Consider the following 23,974-nt stretch of genomic DNA (forward strand, 5'->3'; position numbering starts at 1 on the left):
GTCATGTAGTCAGGAAGCAGAAATGATTCAATGTGAAGTTCAGTTGAGAAATCTCAATATAGGAACTTGCTCTGTGTGTTTTGTAAACAAATCTTTGGAGAAAGTGCAGATTGTGTTCAGATTTTTTTTCCTTACAGATTCTAAATGAAGAATAATTTTGAGGAGGCCACAGGGGTTTCTGGATGCCTTCCAAACGGAAACCTATTGATCAGTTCCTGATGAATTAATCCTCAATAGTTATTTTTATTGTCTTATTCTGAGCCATTTAAAACCTTGAGAATTTTCTGTTGTATTTTGCAGTCGTCTTCGTTCAGCAGCATCACTGATTCTACCATGTCCCTAAATATCATCACTGTCACACTCAACATGGGTAAGAGGATAAGCAATGTTTTTTACGATGAATTTCAAGTGATACAGATGTATTTTGTTACGGTGTAGTAGCCTTTGGAGCCAGTAGAAAGTTCCTTGATTTGAAAGGATGCCAGTTGAACTAAAGGGAATGGCAGCTGAGAGCTGCTACTCTGTTGACTGTGCCTGGATTGCTAGTCCAGTACTGGATAGTTCTGAGCCATTTACAGAAGCAGATCAGTATTCTTCCCAAGAAGCCCAGGGAAGGAGCTGGAACTCCAGGATATGGAGTTCTGCTCTTATTTCTAGGAATGGTACGGGGTCAGACATTGTTAGGAGCAAGAGTAGAAGGGCACTGGAGGTTTGCATTTCTGCTGCTCATGCGTTTCATTGTTTATCCAGATAGAAATGTGCGGGACTGCCAATTCAGCACCTTTCAGTAGCACCAAATTCTTCCTGCTGCTCTGACGTGTGGAAAAAGCATTGCCTAATGCTGATCGGGTGTCTAATTTCTAGGTGTAGACACATCTTTTCAGTGTTGTTTCTCTTGCTGATTTTTTGAATGTAACTTTTCAGTGTCCTCTGTGAAAAAATAATGTCTTTAGCAGTGTTTCTCTGCTGCCTTTCCCTGAATGTGCCAGGCAGACATACACCAATAGAGTAACGTGAGATAATTGTAAGTCAAACATGGCCCAGCTGATGTGTTGAGAGAACTGATTTTTCAAGACTGAAGTAGCCTGGTGTTAGCTCTTCACTATCATTCCAATCACTTTGTTTGCTTTTTTCCCCCCCCACCCTCCACTTTCTATCTGTATAGAAAAGTATAACTTCCTGGGAATCAGCATTGTAGGACAGAGCAATGACCGGGGTGATGGTGGCATATACATTGGCTCTATTATGAAAGGAGGGGCTGTGGCAGCAGATGGCCGAATTGAACCAGGAGACATGCTTCTGCAGGTTGGTCCATGTCCAAAAATACATGCTGCTGGCTTGTACATTGGTGGCTCAGCTCAGTCATCCCACCAGATCCATGGACTTAGTAATCAGTTAACCGAATTCATTCATACTCAGAGAAATGTGTCACAAAGACTATTATCACTTAAATCTATATAATTCTTTGTGAATTCTGCTGGATAGTTGATGTGCTCTGAGAAACAATATTTCTGCAGCTGCTCAAAGGAATGGAAACAGTTACAAGGCAAATAAATCTGGAAACAAATAATTTAAATGTCTTTAACTTCCTGTTGCAAAGCCTGACCTCTGCTTTTTGCAACGTTTCAGGTGAATGATGTCAATTTTGAGAACATGAGCAATGATGATGCAGTACGGGTTTTACGGGAAATAGTCTCCAAACCAGGGTGAGCATATTACAAAATCTCTTGCTACTTATCCTCCATATGCAGTTATTGGTATTGGGCAAACCTCAGAGAAATCAACATTTTGATCTCAATAAGCAACCAGTGCGACTGCTGATCTCAACTCTGAACTTCTCAGTGTAAATGATGAATAGGTGAGACTGGTTCCAATATACCAGCCAAAACCAAGACAAATGAGGAGTTGCCTGGTTTCAGTAGCGCTATTTGTTTATACGATGAGTGTTTTAATATCTCAAGAGCTGATCATTCGACAGATTTCACCGATAGTGCTCATGATCTATGCAAAACCAGAAACATCCTGATACTGGTTCATACTGAAAATACTTCGACAAGCATCTCAAAAGCATTCTCAGAATGTGCTTGACAACTGTTGGATAGGAATAAGTTTTTTTCAAAGAGTTCATTGTAGCAGTTACAACTTCTGTAGGGAAAGTTGTCACCCTTACTTGTTTTCTTTCTTCCTAGACCTATCAGCCTAACAGTAGCCAAATGCTGGGACCCTACTCCCAGGAGTTATTTCACCATCCCCAGGGGTGAGTATGTATTTGTGCTTTTTGCTGGGTTCCTGTGGAGCCCTCAAGGTCTAGAATATTTTCAGCTCTTTTGGCATCTAACAGATTTCTGTTCCCTACAAGTGCGATACTTTTAAGTTTGTTGTATTGTTTGTTTGCTTTTTGCTTTGGGAGGCAGGGGTTTAAGATACTCTTTCTGAGACTCCAGTGCCCACTGAATTCATGGGAGTTTTTCTTTTGATTCACATGGCTTGGATCAAGCTCTTAACCTTTTGGTGGGTATATCCTCATGATCTTAACCTTTCAATTGATACAAAGTTTGGAGGATAACTATACTTAAGTGTTAAAAAGCCTCATTTTGTCACGGGTACACTTCTTAGAATTTAAACTGAGCATTTTTAAAATTTGAGGCAAACAACATTGTTCAATATGCATAAAACCTCTTGAAAATGATCTAGTTTTAAAACTTCTGGCTTAATAAACCTTTCAGTAGTGATAAAAGATCTGTGCTCATGTGACAAACACAGCTGCCTCCTACTGGTGAGCGCTCTGCTTAGGATATTGAAACCAGCTTGTTCGCAGTCCCTCTAAGAACATGAGGATAGCATTGTCCATTGAAATTGCTGCAATAGACTCGTGCAGACTATGGGAGCTCACTCAGTGAAGTCCTTAGGAAAACCAGCATAATCAAAATAAAAATCCCACAAATCACATATTTGAGATTTGCTTCAGGGAGAGCTTGTGTATCAGTTTGTCCTTTGTTCAGTGAAGGTGCATGCATTACTATCAAAGGTAAACAGTGGTATATCTGTTGTAGGCTAAACTGGTTGCAATAACGTGTGGGGTATTTTGTGGAAATACCTAACATAGGTGGAGCTCTTTTACATAATTTCTGGTTTTAAGACAATGGAACAACAGCCACTATAATTCAGAAGAAAAGAAGTAATCCAGATTATAGGGAAAATTGAGTTTTATTCCCAGCTTTAAAAATTACTTGCTATGTGGCTCTTCTTAAGGTCTGAGTGTAATTTTCACTCTTGTCTGACACCAGTCTCTTCAAATGGTCTTTATATGTCTTCTGTTTATTTTGCAAGACTGTTCCAGTCCTAAAAAGTTTCATTATGGCTGCTGAAAACACTGAGAGGGGAATTCCATGATTCCTCATCTCTGCAAATACAGAGCTCTAGAGTTACTGTTCTGATTCACCTTCAGCAGAAGATTCACCTTCTGTCTGAGTGGTTATTTTGGATCCAAGACCCTTTGAAGTAGGGAGAGATCTTCCCATCAGCTAGGGCAAAGCATTTGGTAGCACTTCACGTCATAGCAAAATGGGCATCTCTATCTCACTGTATAGAATAATAGTGAAATATTATTACTGGTCTGGTAGTTTCTTTCCCACAAGGGGAAATAGGTCACTCCTACCGCAGTTACAGGAACAGGAGTGTCATGGTTTTATCCTATTAGGCTGGTGCAGCAATTGCTAGAGGAAACCAGCTACTGCTGGCAAGGTGCTTTTTGTTCCCTTGTGCTGGGGCTATCTCAGTTGTACTATCAGAATGGCAAGGACTTGTGCACCCCCAAAAAATTCCTTCTTACTCTAGGTCTTAGTGTTTACTGCAGATCTGATTCCATTTGTCTTTTTCTCCCTTTCTGGTTGTTTTGCAGCTGAACCAGTGAGGCCAATTGACCCTGCAGCGTGGATCTCTCATACCACAGCCATGACGGGAGCGTACCCCCGTTACGGTATGAGCCCCTCCATGAGCATCACCACATCTACCAGCTCCTCACTAACAAGCTCAATTCCCGATTCGGAAAGTAAGTCACACTGCGGCCAGCACAGGGCAGACGTCTTCTGCTCGGGGCCAGCAGTGCAGAGCTGTGCGCAAAACCGACCCCAGCCACAAGCACGATGAAAACGACAGCCGCCACAGAACTCTTGAATGCTTTCTTAAATTTGTAATTCTTATGGGGAGCATAAAACCTTTTTCCAAAGGTCAGAAGTTAACGCAGTGGTGTTTTGCCAGGGTTCACATTCAGGAAGAGGTGGCTTCTGGTCCCTTTTAAAGTTACAAGGCAGGCCTCCAACTTTATCCCCTCAGATGAATGCGAGAGCTTCCTCCTTGCATTTGACTGTTTTTTAATAAATTTAAATAATTTACTTCAGATAGATGTCACTGGATAATAATGTTAGTGTATCATTTAGGAAATCTTCCACTGATATTCGCATAGCCTTCTTTTATACTTTTTTATACTTTTAGAATTTATTGAACAAGGAAAAAACAAATGTCCCACGTGAAATTATGGTTAGAGTTCAGGCTTCTTTCCTGGTTTGTCTATCTGTGACAGTCTCTAAGCTAGTCATATCCATGTAACCAACAAGTTGTCATGATTCCTTATCTTGGAAATTTTTGTTTAAAGAATATAAACTCTTCCTTTCTTTTACTATTCCTTTGCTTTCTGATGTAAGCATGGGATAAAAGCTAGCATTTGGTTTGAAATACATGGCAGTATTTCAAGGCAGGCATGATACATGGTAAATCATGGCAGGCAAGACAAATAAACGAGGAGCATGTGTCTCTGAGAACACTGTCCACTGAAGTGCTAGTTCAGGAAAGTGTTCATATTTAAAACAGCACTTCTGTTTACTTGACATGAAAGTTTTGAGGTACTTTACACCTCATTAGTATGTGTTTGTTTCCTGTAATATTAATATGGAAGAATTTCTCTAGAGATGCAACCTTTCTATCAGATTTGTTCATCTGTAGCAAGGAGATTTATTATATTTGTTTATATACACATAGAAATCTTGAAGTGGCTTTAAAGTTCTGAGGAGATGATCTCATTTGTGGAACAATACTACCTCAGTATGCATTCATTGAAAGCCAGATAAATACTTACATGTTTAACAAGGGATGCTTAAGTGTCTGCCAGATCTGGAGTCTAAATTTAGGACTGAATAACTTTTTTCATTTTGTAAAATTTTTCCAGAGAGAAAGGGAGGATATCATTTAGAAAAAACCAACAAAACAAACCAAACAAGAAAAACAACACTTTGAGGATTTTAAAGACCAATGTGGTGTTGGTGATTAGTGACAGAATCTTCCCTGGACAAATGCATGGCTGAAGCGTGAAAGTTGCATTTGCAGGGACCAGTTAAGTCCTATCAGACTACATAGGTGTCTGCCTCTTTTTCTTCTACCCTCTCTCAGATTTTATAAGCACATAGTTCCTGGGATTACACCTCACCTTGAATTGAAAGGGCAGTTATCCTTTTTGTAAGTGTAGCAGCTCAGTGCCTCTTTAGATGGTAGGCAGCACCACTGAAGGGGAAATACATCCGCAGTAGAAAGCAAGTGAACCAGTTACCTGATGACTGCTTTATCTTGAGATGTGTTTTCAGCCTTACAGGTACTAAAGATTGCTGGAATCAAATGTATCTGCTGATTGCTGTCAAACAACAAGAGTCTGTTATTCTGCATTCCTCTTGAACTATTCATGTATCGTGTGCCTTGATATATAGTGATGTGATTGGGAAGTGTGGAATGCAGATGCCCTCTCAATCATACTTTTAAAATAAAGGTTATTTGGGAGCAGAACCACATTTCTGGAGACAGCTTCTCATTTCTATGCCAGTGACTTACAATGTTTCCTTTCCTGAATGCAAGAAAATGTGGAGTACCCCTGACCTTTATTGTGACCTTCTGCTTAACACTCCTTCCTTCAGTTCAGTCCTGTTACCCCCCCACCCTGAACACAGCAGGCAGCACCTCAGGGCCCTAGGTACAAAGAGCACCTGTTTTGTGAACCTCTTTGGCAGGAAAGACAAAGTTGGGGAGGAACGGAGGAGAGAGAGTGGCAAGGAGAGACTGCGCATTGACATCTCAAAGAACGAAGAGCTTCATGCAAAATGGGGCTTTCTAACTTTTCATGTTCCAGTGCAAGATTCTCTGTTTCAGTTCCTCTGAGGCTAGAGTCACTGGTATTTGAAGCAAATATAATGTCTGTTCTACAGTATCTGGCTGTGAAGGTGGAAGCAGTGAATTAACGGAGTCATCTTAGACAAGTCTGTTTCATGGTTCCTTGTTTTAAGTATTGTGAATGTCTGCTGTTTTACTCTGTTTGTATAGCAAGGCCAGGATAATGTAAGTGGACTGAATAACTGCTTTCCTTCTGACTAGCATTCCTTTGCTCTCTAGCCTCTGGATCAAAAGTGAAGTTCTGATATCTGAAGCATTTGCACAGCCACCATCACATCGGTGCTAGTGATTAAAGTAGCTGAGATTTTGGGGCCATACAAATCACCACCACACAGTAGGAATTATTCTGTGTTAGCTCTTTATTTTCTCAGGTGCATTTCTTCAAAAACAGAACTATGCAAACCAAGGCAGACTGAGGTGTTTCGTAGTAATTGTTGCTTTAAAAAGTATCTTGTTCTCCAGCAGTATTCTGGCTGATGCAGGAGAATGTTCTCTCACAATGTTTGTGAGTGTTGGACTCGCTGCCTCATTCAGTGCAAACTCTGCTCCTCGTTTACTCTGCTAAAGGTAGATTTTTCCAGTTCTGCCACTACAGGACCCCTTTCTGCAAAGTAGTGCTGACCCATTCCATGAGATTAACTTCAAGTGTTTCAATGTTTCTTGAAAGTCTTGCTGTTTCAAAATGCAGTCCACTGACATTGTTGGAAAGTTCTCTTTTTCTCTTGCATGGACTTCAGAGGATTTTGAATTGAGACTTCAAACTTATTTCTGCTTAATAGTATTCAGCCTGAGGTACAGCGTAATTTCCTGGGGCCTTTTTGTTTGGGCAAATGTGTACTTCCTTACTCAAATAAGGATACAAGCCAATGGTGGTATTACATGTGGTAGGACTTCATTTTCCTGGAGCATACACCTCTTTTATTACCAGGATCTGCTAATGGGAAAAAAATGCCTCTCAAAACCAATAACCAAGGCCCTGAGAAAGAGCTTTGCGGTAGATCTGGTTCCCCAGAAAGGAGTTACTGTCTATGCTGTTACTCAGATTTGCACATACCTGTACAGGTGGTCAGGTAGTCAGGCCCACAGTTGACTGAGTTCAGACCAAAGTGGGTGCATTTTAGATGCATCTTAGAATTTTTCATATTTGTACAGCAACTAGCAGACTTAGAAAATATTGATCATCATTTGGCCACTGTTGTTCTTTATATGCAGATCGCAGGTCTCCAAGAAAATACAATTTATTGCTCCCCACATACTTTACTTGAATATTGGTTTGTTGGGTTTTTTCCCCCAAACAAGCATGCTGCTTTTTGCCACTAACCAAACTAACTTAAAGCAAAAGCAAAATTTTAGTGTTTATTCAAACTTTGTAAGTACTGAAACTGCATGCATAGATGGTCTGGGATATTTTCATGCATATTAGCAGTGCATGTATTGAAAGAAGCATTTTCAGTTTTCATTGTTTCATGCTTGTTGTACCTTTTATCAAAATTCTGGGTTGCTGGAAAAGGACAAAATTGGTTCCCTTGTGCTTTTGAAAGGTGGGTGATATGGGGAGCTGGGAGAAGGGAGGGGAGGAGGGTTTCTGAATTCCTGCTGGAGAAGGGTCTGAACTACAAACACAGGACACACATGCCTAGCATGAATTTTCTAGGGCTGAGAAGATGGGAGCAGGAAGGAGGACTGGGTGCTGTATCCAAATAATATAGTCATCTTATGTATAGACAGGATGATTGAGTTCTGCACAGAACACAAGAAGGCTGGTAGACTCTTGGACCCAGATTCACCCCACTGGGCTTTCAATATTAGATGCCACTTTGCCTCTATGTATGGTAGAGAAGGAGTTTCTAAAGGAACTAGACTCCTACGGTAGGCACCTCAGTTCAGCAGGGTGAATCTCAGCCCTACTGTTCTGATTTTATTATAAAAATTGATCAGGAAAGTATGAACCCTCTGGTGAGCGAGCTCTGCCCATAAGAGTGTGTGAAATACGAATGGAGCGGTGACAGCTGCTGAGGCATTTGGGAGCAGCATTTTTTTAAGTGTTCTGCAAGAAAGGTGCAGGGCAAAGTGATGCTGGGTTAAGTGACTTGTTAACTTGTAAGGCTGCCGTCATTGGGATCCTGGAAAGTTTTTTTTTTTTTAAGGAAACGGCTAGCCTTTATCCTGATAATGGAAGCTTTCTTTTCTAATTTCAATTCTCCCCAGTTATGCTGATGTCCAAATCTTAAAAAAACAAATGGACATTGATTGAGACATGGTTGTCATCTTTCTCCATGCAGATGGGGTATTATTCCTGACAATTAAACGAAAAGTTAAAGAACAAGCCAAAAAACCTTGTCCTACAGAGTTTTGCAGACAGTGCACTGAACTGTTGGGTGGGTAGGGGCTGTTCATGGCAAACTGAAATGGAAAGCAATGGTCATAGAACTCCTTGGGTTTCCTTTTCTGCAAATCTCAGTGCACTGTGGATTGAAAGAGTGCAGTGCTGATCTATAGCTGGTTTGTGAAGTCAAGACATGTAGGGACTCAGCATCTCAGTGACTAAACTGGGTGCACTGAGCACAATCTCTGAAGAATTGGTATGAATGCTATAATTCATGCCGTTGATGAGGGTGCATTTGGGAACCGTTGTGTCTTTTTTTGCATCTGTTGGTAAAGCTGTGTCTTGGAATATTTCATCCAAATTGGGAGCTGAGAAGTTCTTTTCAGACTCGGTCCATTTCAAAGAAGCATGTAACCTTTCTTCCTTTTAGAATTAGAAGAATCTCCCTTAACTGTGAAGAGTGACATGGCTACTATTGTCAAGGTTATGCAGCTACCAGACTCAGGCCTTGAAATTCGGGACAGGATGTGGTTAAAAATTACCATCTCCAACGCAGTGATAGGTAAGCAGATCAAAGGAATGCTGGGGAAAAAAAAAAAACCAGTGGCTTTTTGGAAATAGGCTGAAGAAACTATCTTTATATGAACTTTTTTTCCCCCCCTGTCTATGACCTCTTATATTCCCTTGACTTGGTATTTGTGAACAACTCTAAGTGTGACAGGAAATAACTAATAGCTCTTGTTTGAGCTTGGACACCCAAAAATACTGCACGTTTCTCATGCCCACACAGAGCTGGTTCTTAACCCTTACTTGTTATATCTCAGGTTTTCCTTGTAACTACTTGCAGCTCTAGCAATCTGCCCAAGTTCAGCAGAAAATCCCTTGTAATTCCAGTTCCAGACACAACCTTAATAAAGCATCTTAATTAAATTTAAAATTACCACAACTAGTCTACCTGTGGTTCTGGCTGTCCTGTGATCTGAACTGTGCTAACATTTAGTCAATCTAGGTTGTAGTTACTTTTTGCTGAGAAAGGGATTGGAACCCCGGTCTTTTGACAATGTACCATCTGCTTCTTGAGGAAGATGACTCTCCCAGTCACTTCTGTTCTGTAAATCCCATGTCATTTTCATTACTGCAACTCAGAAGGGGTTGAACCGTTTAACTATAAAATTTTCTGTGTGCGTATTTGGTGTCATTGTTAATGTAGTGTTCAACTGGATGCAAGGTAATTCTTTGCTTTCTTTATTGATGTTTGGCAGTCACTAATTTAGCAGTTAGGCTGAGTCATAAAAATAACACTTTAAGCTCTTTGCAGCAAGATTGCTACATATTCATATTTGCATTCAGTACCTGGCACAGTAGTACTAGTAGGCTATGTGATAATGTGAAGATGAAAAACCAAAAAAGATCAATTTGGCTCGGATGATCCTGTGTCTCCTCTTCCTATTCTCATTTTAGGAGCAGATGTGGTTGACTGGCTTTACACACACGTGGAAGGCTTCAAAGACCGACGGGAGGCTAGAAAATATGCCAGCAGCATGTTAAAACATGGCTACCTCAGGCACACTGTGAACAAAATCACCTTCTCGGAACAGTGCTATTACGTCTTTGGAGACCTCTGTGGCAGTAAGTTCCCCATCTGTGAAGGGCAAAACTGCATGTGTGTTGTCTATTCTGTGCTCGCAGGATGCACAGAGGAGTGTCCTATAGGATTTCACAAGTGGATATGTCAGGACAGGCCATTATTCTGAAGTTGCATGACAAGTGGGTGACACTTCCTGTTAGACCAAGCAATTAGACCACTTGGAAGAGAAGGATGAACTCATCAAATAGGGCATTGCACTGAGGCTCAAGAAAGCAGGATTTATTTCTGGTGATGCTACAGACTTCCTGCTTGTCAGTCACACTCAGTTTCCATCCTGTAAAACAGGGATGATTCCTCCTTGACTTATGGAAATGCTGCAAAGGTACCTTGGTGCTCAGTGGTAAATATTGATGTCTGCCCTACCGCATGTGATATTTTGAGTAAACTCTGGAGGCTGAGTCCCTCTAGTCCCTCACCACACTAGGTGCTGTGTCAGCCATTATTAATATGCAGGAGTCAGCTGCTAGGTAAGAACACAATCTTCACCTTTTCTCTCTTTTGCAGATATGGCTGCACTGAACCTTAACAATGGTTCTAGCGGAGCCTCGGATCAGGATACCCTCGCTCCACTTCCACATCCTGCTGCTCCCTGGCCATTAGGCCAAGGATACCCATATCAGTATCCTCTGCCCCCTCCATGTTTTCCACCAGCATACCAAGACCCAGGCTTTAGCTATGGTAGTGGCAGTGCAGGGAGCCAGCAAAGTGAAGGTAAGATGGTTAATCTGGTATTTATTTCTACAGCTGTCATTATCCCTAACCATTTGCTTGAGTTCCTTCGTACTGTCTGTGCTCCTGTCTTGTGGTTTTGTATGCTACCTGCATGGATTTCGTGCGACTGCACTTAATCAGAACTGTGTGTGTGTATGTGATGGAGTGGGTTAGCCTTTCAGCTCTGTATTGAAACTGCCAGCGATGTTTTAACTGAGTCAGTAGAACAGAATAGAATAGAATAGAATACATGCTGTTTATAGTTATGCTGTAGTTCTGTACCCCATGCAACATGCCAGTGGGGAACTAGAGCCAAGGTGTTTGTCATGTCCATGGTGGCATGGGCATCTGTACTTTTCTTACCCAACAGCACCACATGGTAAACTACTGCTTAGATAATGCTAATCAGGCCAACATTAATGACTCAGTTGTCCACCCCGTTAAAACAGATAAACTATTGCCCCCCTTTTTAGAGGTCAGAGCCATTGCCAACAGTGGGGCTGCAGTTGCTTGATATTGTTACAAATTAGGCCATTTCGTTGCTGATGGAACAGGGATTAGAATCAGGGTGCTCTTGGCTTTCACTTCAATGCTCAGTACAAAAGGAAAATCACTCTTTTTGCTTGTGTGAGACAAGCGTGAGGTGGCCAGTGAGATGGTTTACAGGGCTGAAACACTGCTCACAGGGAGGAGAGTCTCTTTTGAAATTTATGTCAGGGAAAAAAAGATAATACTGCATGGATTAAAAACCTGACCTCCTCCTTTCCTGCCCTAGGATTATTTTGTGGTTAATTTTTAAACTTTAGTAAATAAAAATTATGTATTTTTTGGCTGTACAGATTTTTATTTATTTTCTTTTTTAAATCACTTCCAGAGTGAGTTTTGCTTTTGGAAATGCTGCCATTAAAGAAAGGGTGAGGATTCTCTGTGTTTTTGTGGTGAACATCCAGTAACTTGGATGTAACTTCTTCCTGTTTACTGCAGCCAGTTAGATTTTGCAAAATTGCACAAAAGAATATCATAACAGGAACTTGCTCATAAGATTTTAGCACTATTGCTCCCCACCTTATCTCAAAATAAGAAGTGTCTGTGAGGAAGCTCACAGTGGTATCCAGAGGTTTTAGAACTTCAAGCTGATTGTGCTGCAAAGAATGTGATTGTTTTTTTGGCAGCTGATTCTGTGGGCAGTAGAATATTAGATCTCTGCTGCTGGAATAGGAAAGGTATGGTATTTTATCCATGCGACCTGTGTTACTGGTTAAAGCAATCCTTATGAAAGGTGCCAAGGTGTTTAATTTTGAAGGGTTTCAATGCTTTCCTTGTTCTTCTTTTGGAAACTACACTTCTGTGTTGTTTCTTGTTTTGTAACTGTTATTCCCTTGTTTTGTTCTGAGCAAGCATTAGACTGAAGGATTCATAGAGGAATGGCTGACTCTAGGGGATTGGTAAGCTTCAAATGCCTCCATAATAATAATGAATTCACAGCATGATCATTTAGACTCCTGTGACCCAAATGTTTAGCTGTATTTTTTCTTTTTTTTTTTTTTTTTTTTTTCTTTTTAATTGTCTTGGACGCTCAACCTGTCTCAGTGCACAGTAGTCCAATAGCGTGGCATTAGCATATCAACCTGTCTGGCCCCTGTGCGACTGTGCTGCAGCAGCTACAGAGGGAATGGCATCAGGTACCTCACTGTCAGCTCAGATGGGAAAATCTTATCACCAGTGTCTTCACTGCTCTTCATAAAATAAATAAATAAATAGCCCCAGCTCCTAATTTATTAGTCTGATGTCATCCATATGGATTGGATTTATCTACCAGTGCCCTTCCACTGCTCATTTACTGAAAGACACTTGAGCACTGTCCAGATGTCTCAGGCAGGTATTAAGAGCACTGGGACACAAGGTTGCATTGGTCACTCTCAATATAGAGCGTTCGAACTGGGTTTCTTGTGAAGTCTCTCTTTTATGTGCGATGTTAGATCGTAACTGAATTCATCTGGTGAACAACAGCGCTGCTCCAGAGCCCAGTGAATGCACGGTTTTGAGATGAATGCAGTGTATTTGCTGGTGATTACAGACAAAAGCCTAAGATTTGGATCAAGAGACAGACTGAGACTGTGTTCTGGCAAGCAACAGATGGGGAGGAAGATCTAGCAAAGTTTTATGTGATGTTGCAGTTCTGTTCAAGGCTCTGTTCCAATTTAGATTGCTGCTTATTTCATCTAAGCCACATCATCTGTCCCTGCTTGTGATACCCAGGACTTAGGTTATTTTTAATGGCTTGGACAGGTTTGCTATAGGGAATGGCACTGGTGTGAGGACCAGCTCCTCTGCAAAACATCATCTCTATTACCATAGTGTTTAGATCAAAGTCACGTCCCTGTTCTGGTAGATGCACGCTGTACAGATGGATAGTGAGAGATCATCAGGTTACAGTCTGAAGAGACGAAAGAAGTAGGAAGGATAGATTTGTTCAAGCTCACAGGATGTCAGTTGTTGAGACAGTAACAATAGAAGGGTCTTCAGAGCCTCTATACACTGTCTCTGGAGGCTCTCCTGCCCCTGTCCAGGAGAATTCATGTGGAAACTTCTGTTCCCATCAAATGAAGTACTGAGGCAGCTGGCATGTCTGTGGCTTTAGGGAGTGGAAGTTTGGTGTCCAGCAGTAATAGAGAGTGAAAGCTGATAATATGTTGTGGCAATGCTGAGTGCAGCTTTTCTAGGCACTTGAAATGCAGATTCTTTAAATCCATTTTATGACATTTAGGTTTAAAGTTGGCCTTAGATGGAAACAAACACTGCTGTGGTTGTGTCAAATTAGCAGCATTTCAGACCTCAGCTTTAGGCTGGTCTGCATGTCTCCAGGACAGGCCAGTCCCTAGCTGCCAAGAAGGTGACACTCTTGTTAGATTGCATTTAAACTCAAGGCTTAGAAGGACTTTCTGATTGATTGTTCTGTGACAGGATTTAAAGGCATGTCAGGGAGAGAGTGAACCTCAGCATGACCAGAGAAGAACAGCTATGCTGCTGATTATTCTTAGACTGCTGTAATGGTAGATGGTTTCTCTATTTTCTTTCTGCCATGTAATCAGCGTGGAGTCCAGCTGCAGAAAGCCAGGCTCTTCTGAGATAAGAAGTCTGCATTAACCACTTGACCTCTTGGAGTCTTGGCAGATCATCTAGAGCTGCTACTCCAGATATACTGAAGTCTGGAGTAGCAACGTGATGGATTGCCGCAAGGCAGTCTCAGTCCTACTGACTGTGGAAGACCTCTCAAGCTCAGTAATGTACACTTTCAGCACAGCTTTCTTTCTCCCCTGCATGATCTTTGCTCAGCCACGAGCTATGGAACTGGCAATGAATTCTTGTGTATGGGGAGCTTGCATCAAGGAATAATGACTTTGGGTAAGGTTTGCAGGGTTTGGATGGGTGGCAACAGAATGCATCATGAGATAAAGGCAGAGGCATGTTAGCTGTGGAAGGGTTAAAATAAAATGTCGATTTTCTTCCACTGTGAACGATGTGCCACACTGGAGACCTTACAAAGATGCTTCTTGGAGATAACCTCTATGTTGTTCTTTGGAGCAAAGGCTGTAACAGTCAACCAGCTAACAAGTAGTTTCTCCCCTCTTATTTGTTGTTACAAGATTGTTATGAAACATTTGAAATGACAGCTCAGGGAGCACCTTACCTCTTCAAAAAGCTCACCTTAATGGATTTTGGTAGTATTTGGTGGAGGCAGCTGAACCCGTGTTAATATCTCCATTTACAGATGGAAGAAAACTGAGGCACAAAGCAGGACAGTGTTTTTCCCAGAGCAGAGAAGAGCTGATAGGGGTTACGATCAGCAAATACCACTTCAGAGTCCCAGGCTCAGAATATTAACTTCAAGTCCAGTGATTTTGTATTCTATGTTTTCCGTCTATCCCCAGCTTTTCTTGCACTCTGCAGGGGAATCTAGCCTTTCCACCATACACACCAGGTCAGTCTAGTTTTCCTGTCCCTTCTATTTGCCTGCTCTAAACATCAGCTGGAGCAGACAGAAGGTGATGGTCATCTGTAGTTCAAGAAAGGAGCAGCTCAGAATCATTCTGTTTTTCCCATTTCAGTGACCTCAGTGGCTCATTCAGCCTCAAAAGCTGGTCCCTTATGCTGCTGGCTGGGGATCCTTTTTGGGAAGACAATCTTGCACCAAGATGGCATGAACTTAATGAGATAACTCTGTGGGTTGGTTTGTTGGGGTATTTTAAAGAATAATTAACTTGGAAATGTCTCTTGACATCGTCCTAGCCTATCTCTCATGGTAAGAGCATGACCTTCAACTTTCATGTAAAATCAGTTCTGAAGTTTAGCGAAGCTTGTATGTAGCAACAACTCAGCTTACACACGAGCAGCAGTCCTTTGTTTTTCCGAGTTGATTTAGCGGCCTCTGCTGGGAACGTCCTGCATGTTACTGATTCATCGTAGAGCAGTTCAACAAATAACTGTTTTTTGAAGAATGCTCCAACAACAGAACACTGTGGTGATGAATTTTAAAAGAATCTACCCACTGAAGCCAGCAAAAGGACATCTGTTAACCTCAGGTGATTTGGCCCTGGGTGCAAGTATGCCCAGTGTGACCAAGGATGATAGAGAAGGCAAATGAGTTTCTTTTGAAAAGTTTTTGCTGATAGAAGATAGCAAAGACAGAGACAGTTACAATTAGATTAAACCTCATTTGCTTGAGTCAAACCCCAAATGCCTGCTTCTTCCTTCTGCTTTTGCTCCTCCCCTCTCTCCAGTCAGTGGGGCGGCAGCGGAGCAGATGGCTTTCAGCCAGTAGTTCTAGGCTAGCTGCTGCTTTCACTGTGCAAGCTCTAAGGTGTCTACGTGTACCTGTGCATGGCACAACCTTGGCAGCTTTGTTCTACCGATTGTCATTGCTAAATCCCATAAGCCACCAACAGCATGTTCAGGCCTGGTTTTGTCATCGTTGTCGCCATTACAATAGTCATACCCGGATCTGTGGGTTTTGGTAGGAGCTGGTGTGGGAGGCAGCAGTGGACGTGAGCTAATTCTGCTTTTCTGTGTGTCCTTTTCACTTGTGGGCTTTAGGAAGCAAAAGCAGCGGCTCGAACCGAAGCAACAGCGAGAACAGCAGGAGAGCTCTTGGCAGAGAGAAGGACCGCAAGTCGGCTGGCAGCGGCAGCGAGTCTGACCACACTGCCCGCAGCGGGGGCGGCGCCAGTGTCGTGCGTCGGGAGAGGCCTGTCAGCCAGCTCAGCCACCGGAGTCACGTCTCTGCCACCCACAGCGAGAGAAGCCACCACAGCCATCATTCTTACGGGCCTCCAGGAGTCCCACCCCTCTACAATCTCCCCAAGCTGGGCTCCAAAGTCTACGGGACGAGCGGACCCCCTGGAGGGCCCCCCGTGAGGGAACTGAGCTCGGTTCCTCCAGAGCTGACGGGGAGCCGGCAGTCCTTCCAGAAGGCTATGGGCAACCCTTGTGAATTCTTTGTCGACATCATGTGAGAGGAAGTGCCTTCAGACTCTGCTTGGGGAAGGGCTGGGGAGGGGATTGTTTTGGGGGTGGGTGGGCAATTTGGTCATTGTTGAACACTTAATAGAAGAAACTTGGCTGTCTTGCATGTTACACCTTCCTGGTTTGCAATTGTGTTGCAGAAAAATCAACAAAACAAAACAAAAAATACAAAAAAAAAAAACACAAAAAAACCAAACAAAAAAAATCTCCTGGGATTGTTAAATATCAGCAAATTGATGGCATCTTTTCTTTATCCTTCCCCCCCCGCCCTGTTTTTGATTGTGAATGGCTGGTGTATATTCACATCTTAATGAGCTTTGGTAATTGTGGCACCTACTTAAATGCAGTTAGTGTATCTTTTTGGCTGATCCAAGGACTCTTATTTCACATGACTTCTAAATTTCCAATAATGCATAGCAGCACTTTTATTTTTCCCTGCTTTTTCTCTTACAAGGAAAAAATGACCGTTGGCTAGTATCTGTGATACTGCCTTGTTATGCTGTTTCTTGGATGCATCAGTCAGCACTCTAAGCAGACATGGCACCTGCAAGTATACAGGCAATATGTGCTTGGAAAGGAGCAGGCTCAAACCAATTCCTAGCAGAAGGCAAAGTTGTGGCTACCTTCTTCTGCTACTCTAGGGAGTATAAATCAATCTTTCTTTTTTTTTAGATATTATTCTATCAGGGGAGTGGTGGAGTCTTGCTACTGTATGTGTTCATTGTGCAGAACTTGTAAAGTTATTTCATTTAGTATCATGGTAGTGACTTTGTAGCTGCAGTCCATTCCTGGGCATTTCAGTCACATCCCTGCTGACAGATGTGTCTGTTTCTTCTGATTATAGTGCACACTTGCTTACAGGTTTTAAAAGTTGTTTCCACAGAAATAGGACGACTGCTGCTATGCGATTCTGTTAGTGTAGCTGCAGCTTTTCCCTTTTGAAGGGGATATTTATCCCATTCTAGCAGAGACGTAGGTAAATCCTGGCTCCCACTGGGACATCGCTATTCATTTTGATCACCTCTTTTTCCGTTCTTAATTTCTGAGCAGTATCTTTCTCTGTTTTTGAAATAGAAACCTGAAGATGTCTAATCCCAATTGCAGTGTTATCCAAGGGAACATGTTCTGAACGCAGACGGGGGCTAGCTGTTAGCAGAGATGTGAGAGGGTGTTTTGAGTACAGTTCATAAATGGTACAATGAATGAATCTTTATACCTGACACAGAGTGAGACCCATGCTAAAGCTCCTGCTGGGCAGCTTTGACTTAAGCAAATGCTGTTGTATATCCCCAAGATTTCATTACTGTGTATTTTTCACTCTAAGGCTATGGACGCTTGATAAAGTATGTTCAGGAACCTTCACTGACGTTTAAGAAGCTTTTCTAAAGTATCTGAATGAGGGCATGGTAAGAGCACACCCACACTGTTATGGTGGCTCATTTAATGGGAAATACATGTTAAGCTGCAGTCACTTAGTGGCATTTGACCATGGGGCCATGCCTTGGTTAAATCCTCTTTTGTGAGATACCCGCTTCTGGCAGGTTTTAGGACAGGTGCTTTAAAATCAGTCTTTACTGTATATAAGCATTTTCTTCACTGGCAAGAAGCTTCTTTTTGTTATGTTCCGTGCTTTATGGGTAGCATGAATATCCAATATGAATGTCAAAAGAGAACATGTCTTTCTCGCTATATACATGTAGTTTCACGTTCCTTTGTCACCATGAAAAATTACTCTTCGAACTCTCCATTTTGTATGTTGTTCATTCTGATAGATTTTTCACTACTTCTTTTCTTATTACAGGTCTGTGTGTAAAAACATCCCTTTTACAAAAGTCAGAGTAACATTTTCAAATGTCTGTGTTAAATGGAGACTTAAGTCTCGCTTTCAAAAGGGAGCTAGGCATTTAGGAAACTGTGTCACTCAGACTAGGTACTCCAATTACTGGGCTTCTAAACTAGCTGAGTGGTTTTGGACAGTTTTCTTTACAAAAATCTCCGGAAAAGCTACATAACATTTCTGAAAGTGGTGCTTTTGTCATAATCCATCTGATGGGCTAGCATAGATTGCAAAGTCGGTGATGGCTTGTTCAAAAGAATGGCACCACCTAAAGCTTGACTGTGCAACAGTATCCTTTCTTTTCCTTTCCTCCTCCCAGTAACACAGCAAAGATGCTAACTAAACTCAGTAAACTATTTTGAAAGATTGACATTTAAAGCAATGAAATAAATCAGGGTAAAATAATTCTGTAATTCTGCTATGTCTCCAGGAGACACTGTTAAGGAGTCTGTGACTTTACTGACAATCATGAGCGGTTCTACTTTTAAATTAATTTTAACTTTTCTGATCTCTTATATGTTATGATTTTTCTGGCCCACTTTGTCTTAAGGCAGAACTTACAGGGCTGGAGGAAAAGACTGTCATTTTAATAAGATATTTCCAAAAGGGATTAAAGCTGGGGGCTGAGCTTTCACCCATGGAAGAAACGTGTTTAATTTCCTTATGTCTGTTCAAGAGTTGCAGTTTACACACCTGCTGGGTTTTTTTGTCTTGTTGTTATGCTATTGGCAGAAACTGTTCTGTGTCTTGCTGGTCTTTGCTGCTATGTTGAAATGACTGTGTTATATACTTGCGTGTTTGTGGGTAACTCTGGAATGAGGCTGACAGTCTGTAACATAGGTGTGGGAAAGCATTCGTCTGCTGAGGAAATCAGGCTGCTAAATCCAGCCTGAACTAGCTTCACCACATACAGGCATCCATTTCAGGCAAATAATGAGTGCTCTGAATGTACTGACAGATGTGCTAGTTGGTTAATACTGTATAGCATGTAGAACCTGCTATTTACAAAGAGCAGTAGGAGAATGTAAATGACCCTTCTGTGAACAGTGCAATACGTAATGGCCACTGCGTGTAAAACAAAAGCTTGATTTCCCCACCTTGTAGTGTACAGTGGAGAGGCTGGTTTGAGTGGATGGAAAGTGAGGCCTGAAACATTGCTAGCACTTAATTTTCAGAAGTGAATGAAGACGGGAGATTTTCCAAATCCCATCCTTGGCTTTCAATGCATGTGCATGTGTCTTTGCAACAAGGGGGCCTTGGGGCCTAACTGTGCAAGTTTCTCCTATTAGGTACAGTACTACCTGCAGAAAGAAGTGCCACTGATGCCAATGAAGCTACTTACAATAGGAAGTACTGTGCCAGGTGGAAGAAAGTTTGAAGGCTGGAGTCCTGCAGAACTGTCTGTTTCTCTCACCAGGGCCTGAAATTTTTCTCTCATTTTAATGTCAAGTAACTGGCACTGGCTGGGCTCTAGAATGCATGACCTATGCCTCTAACTACAATGAGAAGTTATGGGTTTGCTATATAGGGCATTGAAACAACCTCATAACAGGAGCCTTAAATAGCTGACATTTTTATTCTGGAAGTGAGACCCTCAACATCTGCCTGTGCTCTGCAGCTGAGCTTAATGTTCATGCATACCTGCCAGCAGCTTTTAACAAGGACTAACAGGTATGTTTGGAAGATCATAGAAAATGATGAGAAAACAGTTCGGGATGACGTCTCCTATCCAAAGGAGGTAGTATCTGTAGGGGTAGTGTACCCATCCAGTATATTAACTCTGAGGAGTAAGTTTTTTGGCAAATAGTCTTAAAAGCACTGCTATTGTCTTTTACCTCCTGTTAATAAATCTACTTTTCAAAGGTAACAGTCCCCTGGACACTTTATCCAAAGGTATATTGGATGGCAAGCAATGATGCACAGACATTGACTTTTGATATTATTTTTGTTCTATTCAAATGGGCAGTCCCATCTTGAGACTTGACAGCTCATGAGTTGATGTAATTGTTTTTGTTTTGCATTTAACTGGATTGTAATAAGATTGACTTAAAATTATTAATTCTAATCAGTGATTAGAAATACATGTAAAGAATTTTATGTACAGTAGAGGAACAAAGTTACATGATTTTAAATAATGAAAACCCAGACTATCACCTGTTCTAGAATTGGTTCTACTCAAAGAGTGACCTCTTACTAGCATGGACTGCACTGTTCCTGTTAAATGTCTATTGCATAATTGAATTCTTTTTTGTAGATATTGTATTAAAACCCAAGTGTCTGTATAGTTAATATATAGCTGCTTATGTGTAAATGCTATTTTAAACACTAAAAAGCTTTTAATTTTATGTGATAACCACAGTCTATGTCTTCAGTTCTTTGCACTACTGCATTATCTTTTATTCAAGAATGATGAAATATTGGTTGAATCTTACTCTTTTTTTTTCCCTGCCACACTGAAGTTTTGTCCTCTCGACAGGAGAAGATTGTTCAGGAGCTAATGATAGGCAGCTGGGAGTTCTGTGATTTAATGGTACTTCAGAGGTGCTTACAGTTCAAAGTATGACAGAAACCCTGTAAATGTTCACCACTAAACTGGGTCACAGATGATTGAAGTCCAGAGGCCTGACTCTTCCATGCAGGTTAATGACATCTGACTGGAAACACAAGACCCTGCCATTCATCAGAATTGCAGTAGCTTTGAGCTAATGACTAATATATTGGTGCAGAAGTTGTGCTTTCCCCTTAAATTGCTCTACCTCTTAATTATTGAGCTTCTCCCTCTCACAGCTTGGCAGGAGTAGGTATACAGGAAAGGCTGAAGAAAGTTTGTGGAAGTAAAAGAGAGCTGGAGGATACGTGCTGTTCCAAAGACATGAGCTGGAACAAGTTTTCCTGCCTGTAGACCCAGGAGATGAATCTGCTGGTAGAACTCATCAATGTATTCAGCTGTTTCATGTGAATGTTCCCTTTTGCTGGACTCTGTGCACAAACTCCAGCAGAGACAAGCTAGGATCATTAGGACAGCACTTTGCAGACTAACTGGTAAGCTTTAAACCACGGTGTATTTGTCATGCAACATAAGGACACCCAGCCTCCCTGTAAGGTCTGAGTGGTTCATGTACAAACAGCAACCACAGCTTGATGAGGCAGATTACCTCTTCTTAGCTGGTAGAGATCAAGCAGCAAAGGGAGAGACAAAGTAGTAGTTATTATGGAGGCACCCATTATAAATGGCACAATTCTGCAGCAGATTTATATAAGAGCCTATGAGAAAGTCTTGAAGAGCTTCCCATATTCTCCCTTTCAAACCATATTTGTTTACATAGGATGCAAAATGGTCTAGCCAGCATTTTCCCAGTTAGGTGAATATTAAATGATCAGAATTTTGGACATGCTTTTGCAGCCTTTTACTGCAGGGCCTGATGGACTCCAGCTGACCTAGTATGAATTGTCTGCAGGTGACTGGAACTGGTTGAACAATTTAATCAGCTACTTTTCCCTTCCTCCCTCTTCCCCCGCCCCCTCCCTTCCCCCCCTAAAGGAAAAGAAAAATCAGTCTATCGTGGCTCTAGCTCTGCTGCCAGAAAGAGAAGCAATAGAGGTAAATTTTATTTTTTCCTTCTCTATTTCTGGAATGATGATCAAAAGTTACTTAATGCTTCTCTGCTATGAAATCACAGCACTGAAGTGAGGAGTACTGCTGAGATTCTCAGGTGCAACAATATGCTCATGAAGACTTGCTGCAGTCTCCAGAAACAAGGACTTCCAGTCTTCAGGTCAGATTTTTGCTATCTTTAATCACACTGAGGAGTACTTTTGTCAAATGTTTCACATTTTTCCTCAAGTACGCCAGGAGAATTTTATATGCAGGTAGCCACAGAAATCTAGGACAGCTAGCTTTGCAGTGCACCAAAAAGCTGTGCTTTTGAGAATGAAAATATTCCCTGGTTTAGATTAATTTGCAAATTCTTTAACTGAGCTGAATTGATGAGTTAACTTAAAATACCACGTAGTGGATAGATGGAAAAACTTTAATGTGCGGAATAGAACAGCAGTATAGTTGCTTGTCAAAGTGGGTGGGGAAAAGAAAAGATCTTAGTGATGTCACTTGGTATTTACTTGCTACTGTTTGGTAGTAATGTGAAATAATGTGGAAGTTTTTCCATTTTCACCTTTCATGGTTTGCCACTTTACACTGATGTAGGTTTTTGCAAAAGGGGTGTAGAATAAAAATCGTTTAAAGGATAAAAAAATTACTGTGAACAGCCTTTACTAAAATATTTCTGGTTTTGTTCTTGGCTAGTTGCTTAATTTCAGTAACATGAAATCACTATTTTAACAATGCGTTAGAGTCCGATTGCACTTTTACCAGGTTTATGAAAGGATAAGTATGATGGCATTGGTTAAAAAGTGTTGGATCAAGTTGTATCCTTTCCTTTTGAACTGGAGGAGAGATACTATCATCGTTCCTCCATGATACAGCATGATAAAAGATAAATCTCTCTACTGTATTGCATCTGCACTGTTAGGAAAAGTAATAGTAGAGTGGTAGCTGCCACTTTTCTTGACACGAAGAGGCACTAAGTGGCTAATATTTAATAATAACTATTGGCTGATAGTTGGTAGTGCCGTATACCTAATTAGCCACCTCATATTACACTAGTGCACATGGCAACCTTCATGGTATGTAAGTGGACATTGAGACGCTGTTGATTATTACTGTGATGCTGTGTAGTCCAAGGTACTGTCTGTCTTTCCTTGCTTGGTCTCTGCCACAGGTGTCTGCTCTGGGCTGGCTGGTTTCTCTCCAGCCTTTTGGAAGTACAGAGGCGTGTAATAAAAAGTACAGAGGTGTAATAAATTTGTATTCATATTTATTACAAAAAATGTAATGTAGAACACAGTATTATAATAAGGACCAAAAGTGCCAGACATCCTCATCAGCTCTGAAAATATTTAAGACAAGAAGGAAATTGTGCTGCTGGGACTCTGTTAGCCAGGGATAATGATCCTGCATTCATGAAGATGAGCAAAGCATACCCAGTTCATCAGCTTGTATCACCTGTGTACGCAGCTGCATGAGGTTAGCTCTAGTAAGTCATAGTAAACACTTTGAAAGACCTAGAAAATTCAGATGAGTAAAGCAAAGCAACAGCAGCTTCAGTACAGAAGCGTTGTGAGGCTGACAAGTGCTTTGTGATCCATAAATGTGCTCATGGTGAAGCATAGCAGTATTATCTCACCACCATCTGTGTTCTAAAAGTAACTGGCAGAAGACACACTGGTAGTAGCAGCAACTTAGCCTCTTTTGTCTTGGATTATAGTCCTTTGATTATGTGGACCCAACAGTCTCAAATGGCAAGAGGAGAAATCACATACAGCAGGTGTACTGGGACAGAGGAGGGAATAGGCCTTGCCCCTCAGATTGCTTGGGGTCTGCAGTTCTAAGCTGCTTTTTCGAAGACTTCGAGATTTGTGGTGACCTCTAGAGCTGCAGAGTCAGCTTTGTCATGCTCTGTGTACTGCAGTGTTGGTTTTACAATGCCTTGAAGTTGGCAGGGTGAACCTGGAGGACGGAGGAATTTCCACACCTGCAAGAACAGACAGGAATAACACTTGTAGTTGAACTAGTCCTACTGGCCTATAAAAAAATGTTTCAGTACAAACGTACTCTCCCAGCAGGAGGAGAGTAAGGCTTTCTGTAGTTTTCCCATGT

At 41.5% G+C, this 23,974-nt stretch overlaps 2 protein-coding genes across 5 annotated transcripts in view; both read left to right on the forward strand.

Moving 5' to 3' along the window:
* DVL1 (dishevelled segment polarity protein 1) overlaps window positions 1-16,443 on the forward strand; it is a 96,917-nt gene extending 80,474 nt beyond the window's left edge. For 2 of the 3 annotated variants that reach the window (XM_050909506.1, XM_050909508.1), the window contains 9 exons: window positions 301-370; window positions 1,166-1,305; window positions 1,630-1,706; window positions 2,190-2,257; window positions 3,902-4,051; window positions 8,970-9,101; window positions 10,001-10,168; window positions 10,692-10,898; window positions 15,993-16,443. In XM_050909506.1, coding sequence (XP_050765463.1) covers window positions 301-370; window positions 1,166-1,305; window positions 1,630-1,706; window positions 2,190-2,257; window positions 3,902-4,051; window positions 8,970-9,101; window positions 10,001-10,168; window positions 10,692-10,898; window positions 15,993-16,411 — 1,431 coding nt within the window. In that variant the 3' untranslated portion in view covers window positions 16,412-16,443. The remainder of the gene's footprint in view (window positions 1-300; window positions 371-1,165; window positions 1,306-1,629; window positions 1,707-2,189; window positions 2,258-3,901; window positions 4,052-8,969; window positions 9,102-10,000; window positions 10,169-10,691; window positions 10,899-15,992) is intronic. The other variant, XM_050909507.1, reaches the window with a different exon arrangement.
* A 5,395-nt stretch (window positions 16,444-21,838) lies between these two features.
* The window catches only part of INTS11 (integrator complex subunit 11), a 31,378-nt gene continuing 29,242 nt past the window's right edge, over window positions 21,839-23,974 (forward strand). For both annotated transcript variants that reach the window (XM_050909557.1, XM_050909560.1), the window contains exons 1-2: window positions 21,839-21,859; window positions 21,939-22,034. The gene's annotated coding sequence lies outside the window, so the exon portion shown is untranslated. The remainder of the gene's footprint in view (window positions 21,860-21,938; window positions 22,035-23,974) is intronic.

Source organism: Gymnogyps californianus, chromosome 21, assembly GCF_018139145.2.
Source record: "Gymnogyps californianus isolate 813 chromosome 21, ASM1813914v2, whole genome shotgun sequence".
Classification (NCBI taxonomy): domain Eukaryota; kingdom Metazoa; phylum Chordata; class Aves; order Accipitriformes; family Cathartidae; genus Gymnogyps; species Gymnogyps californianus.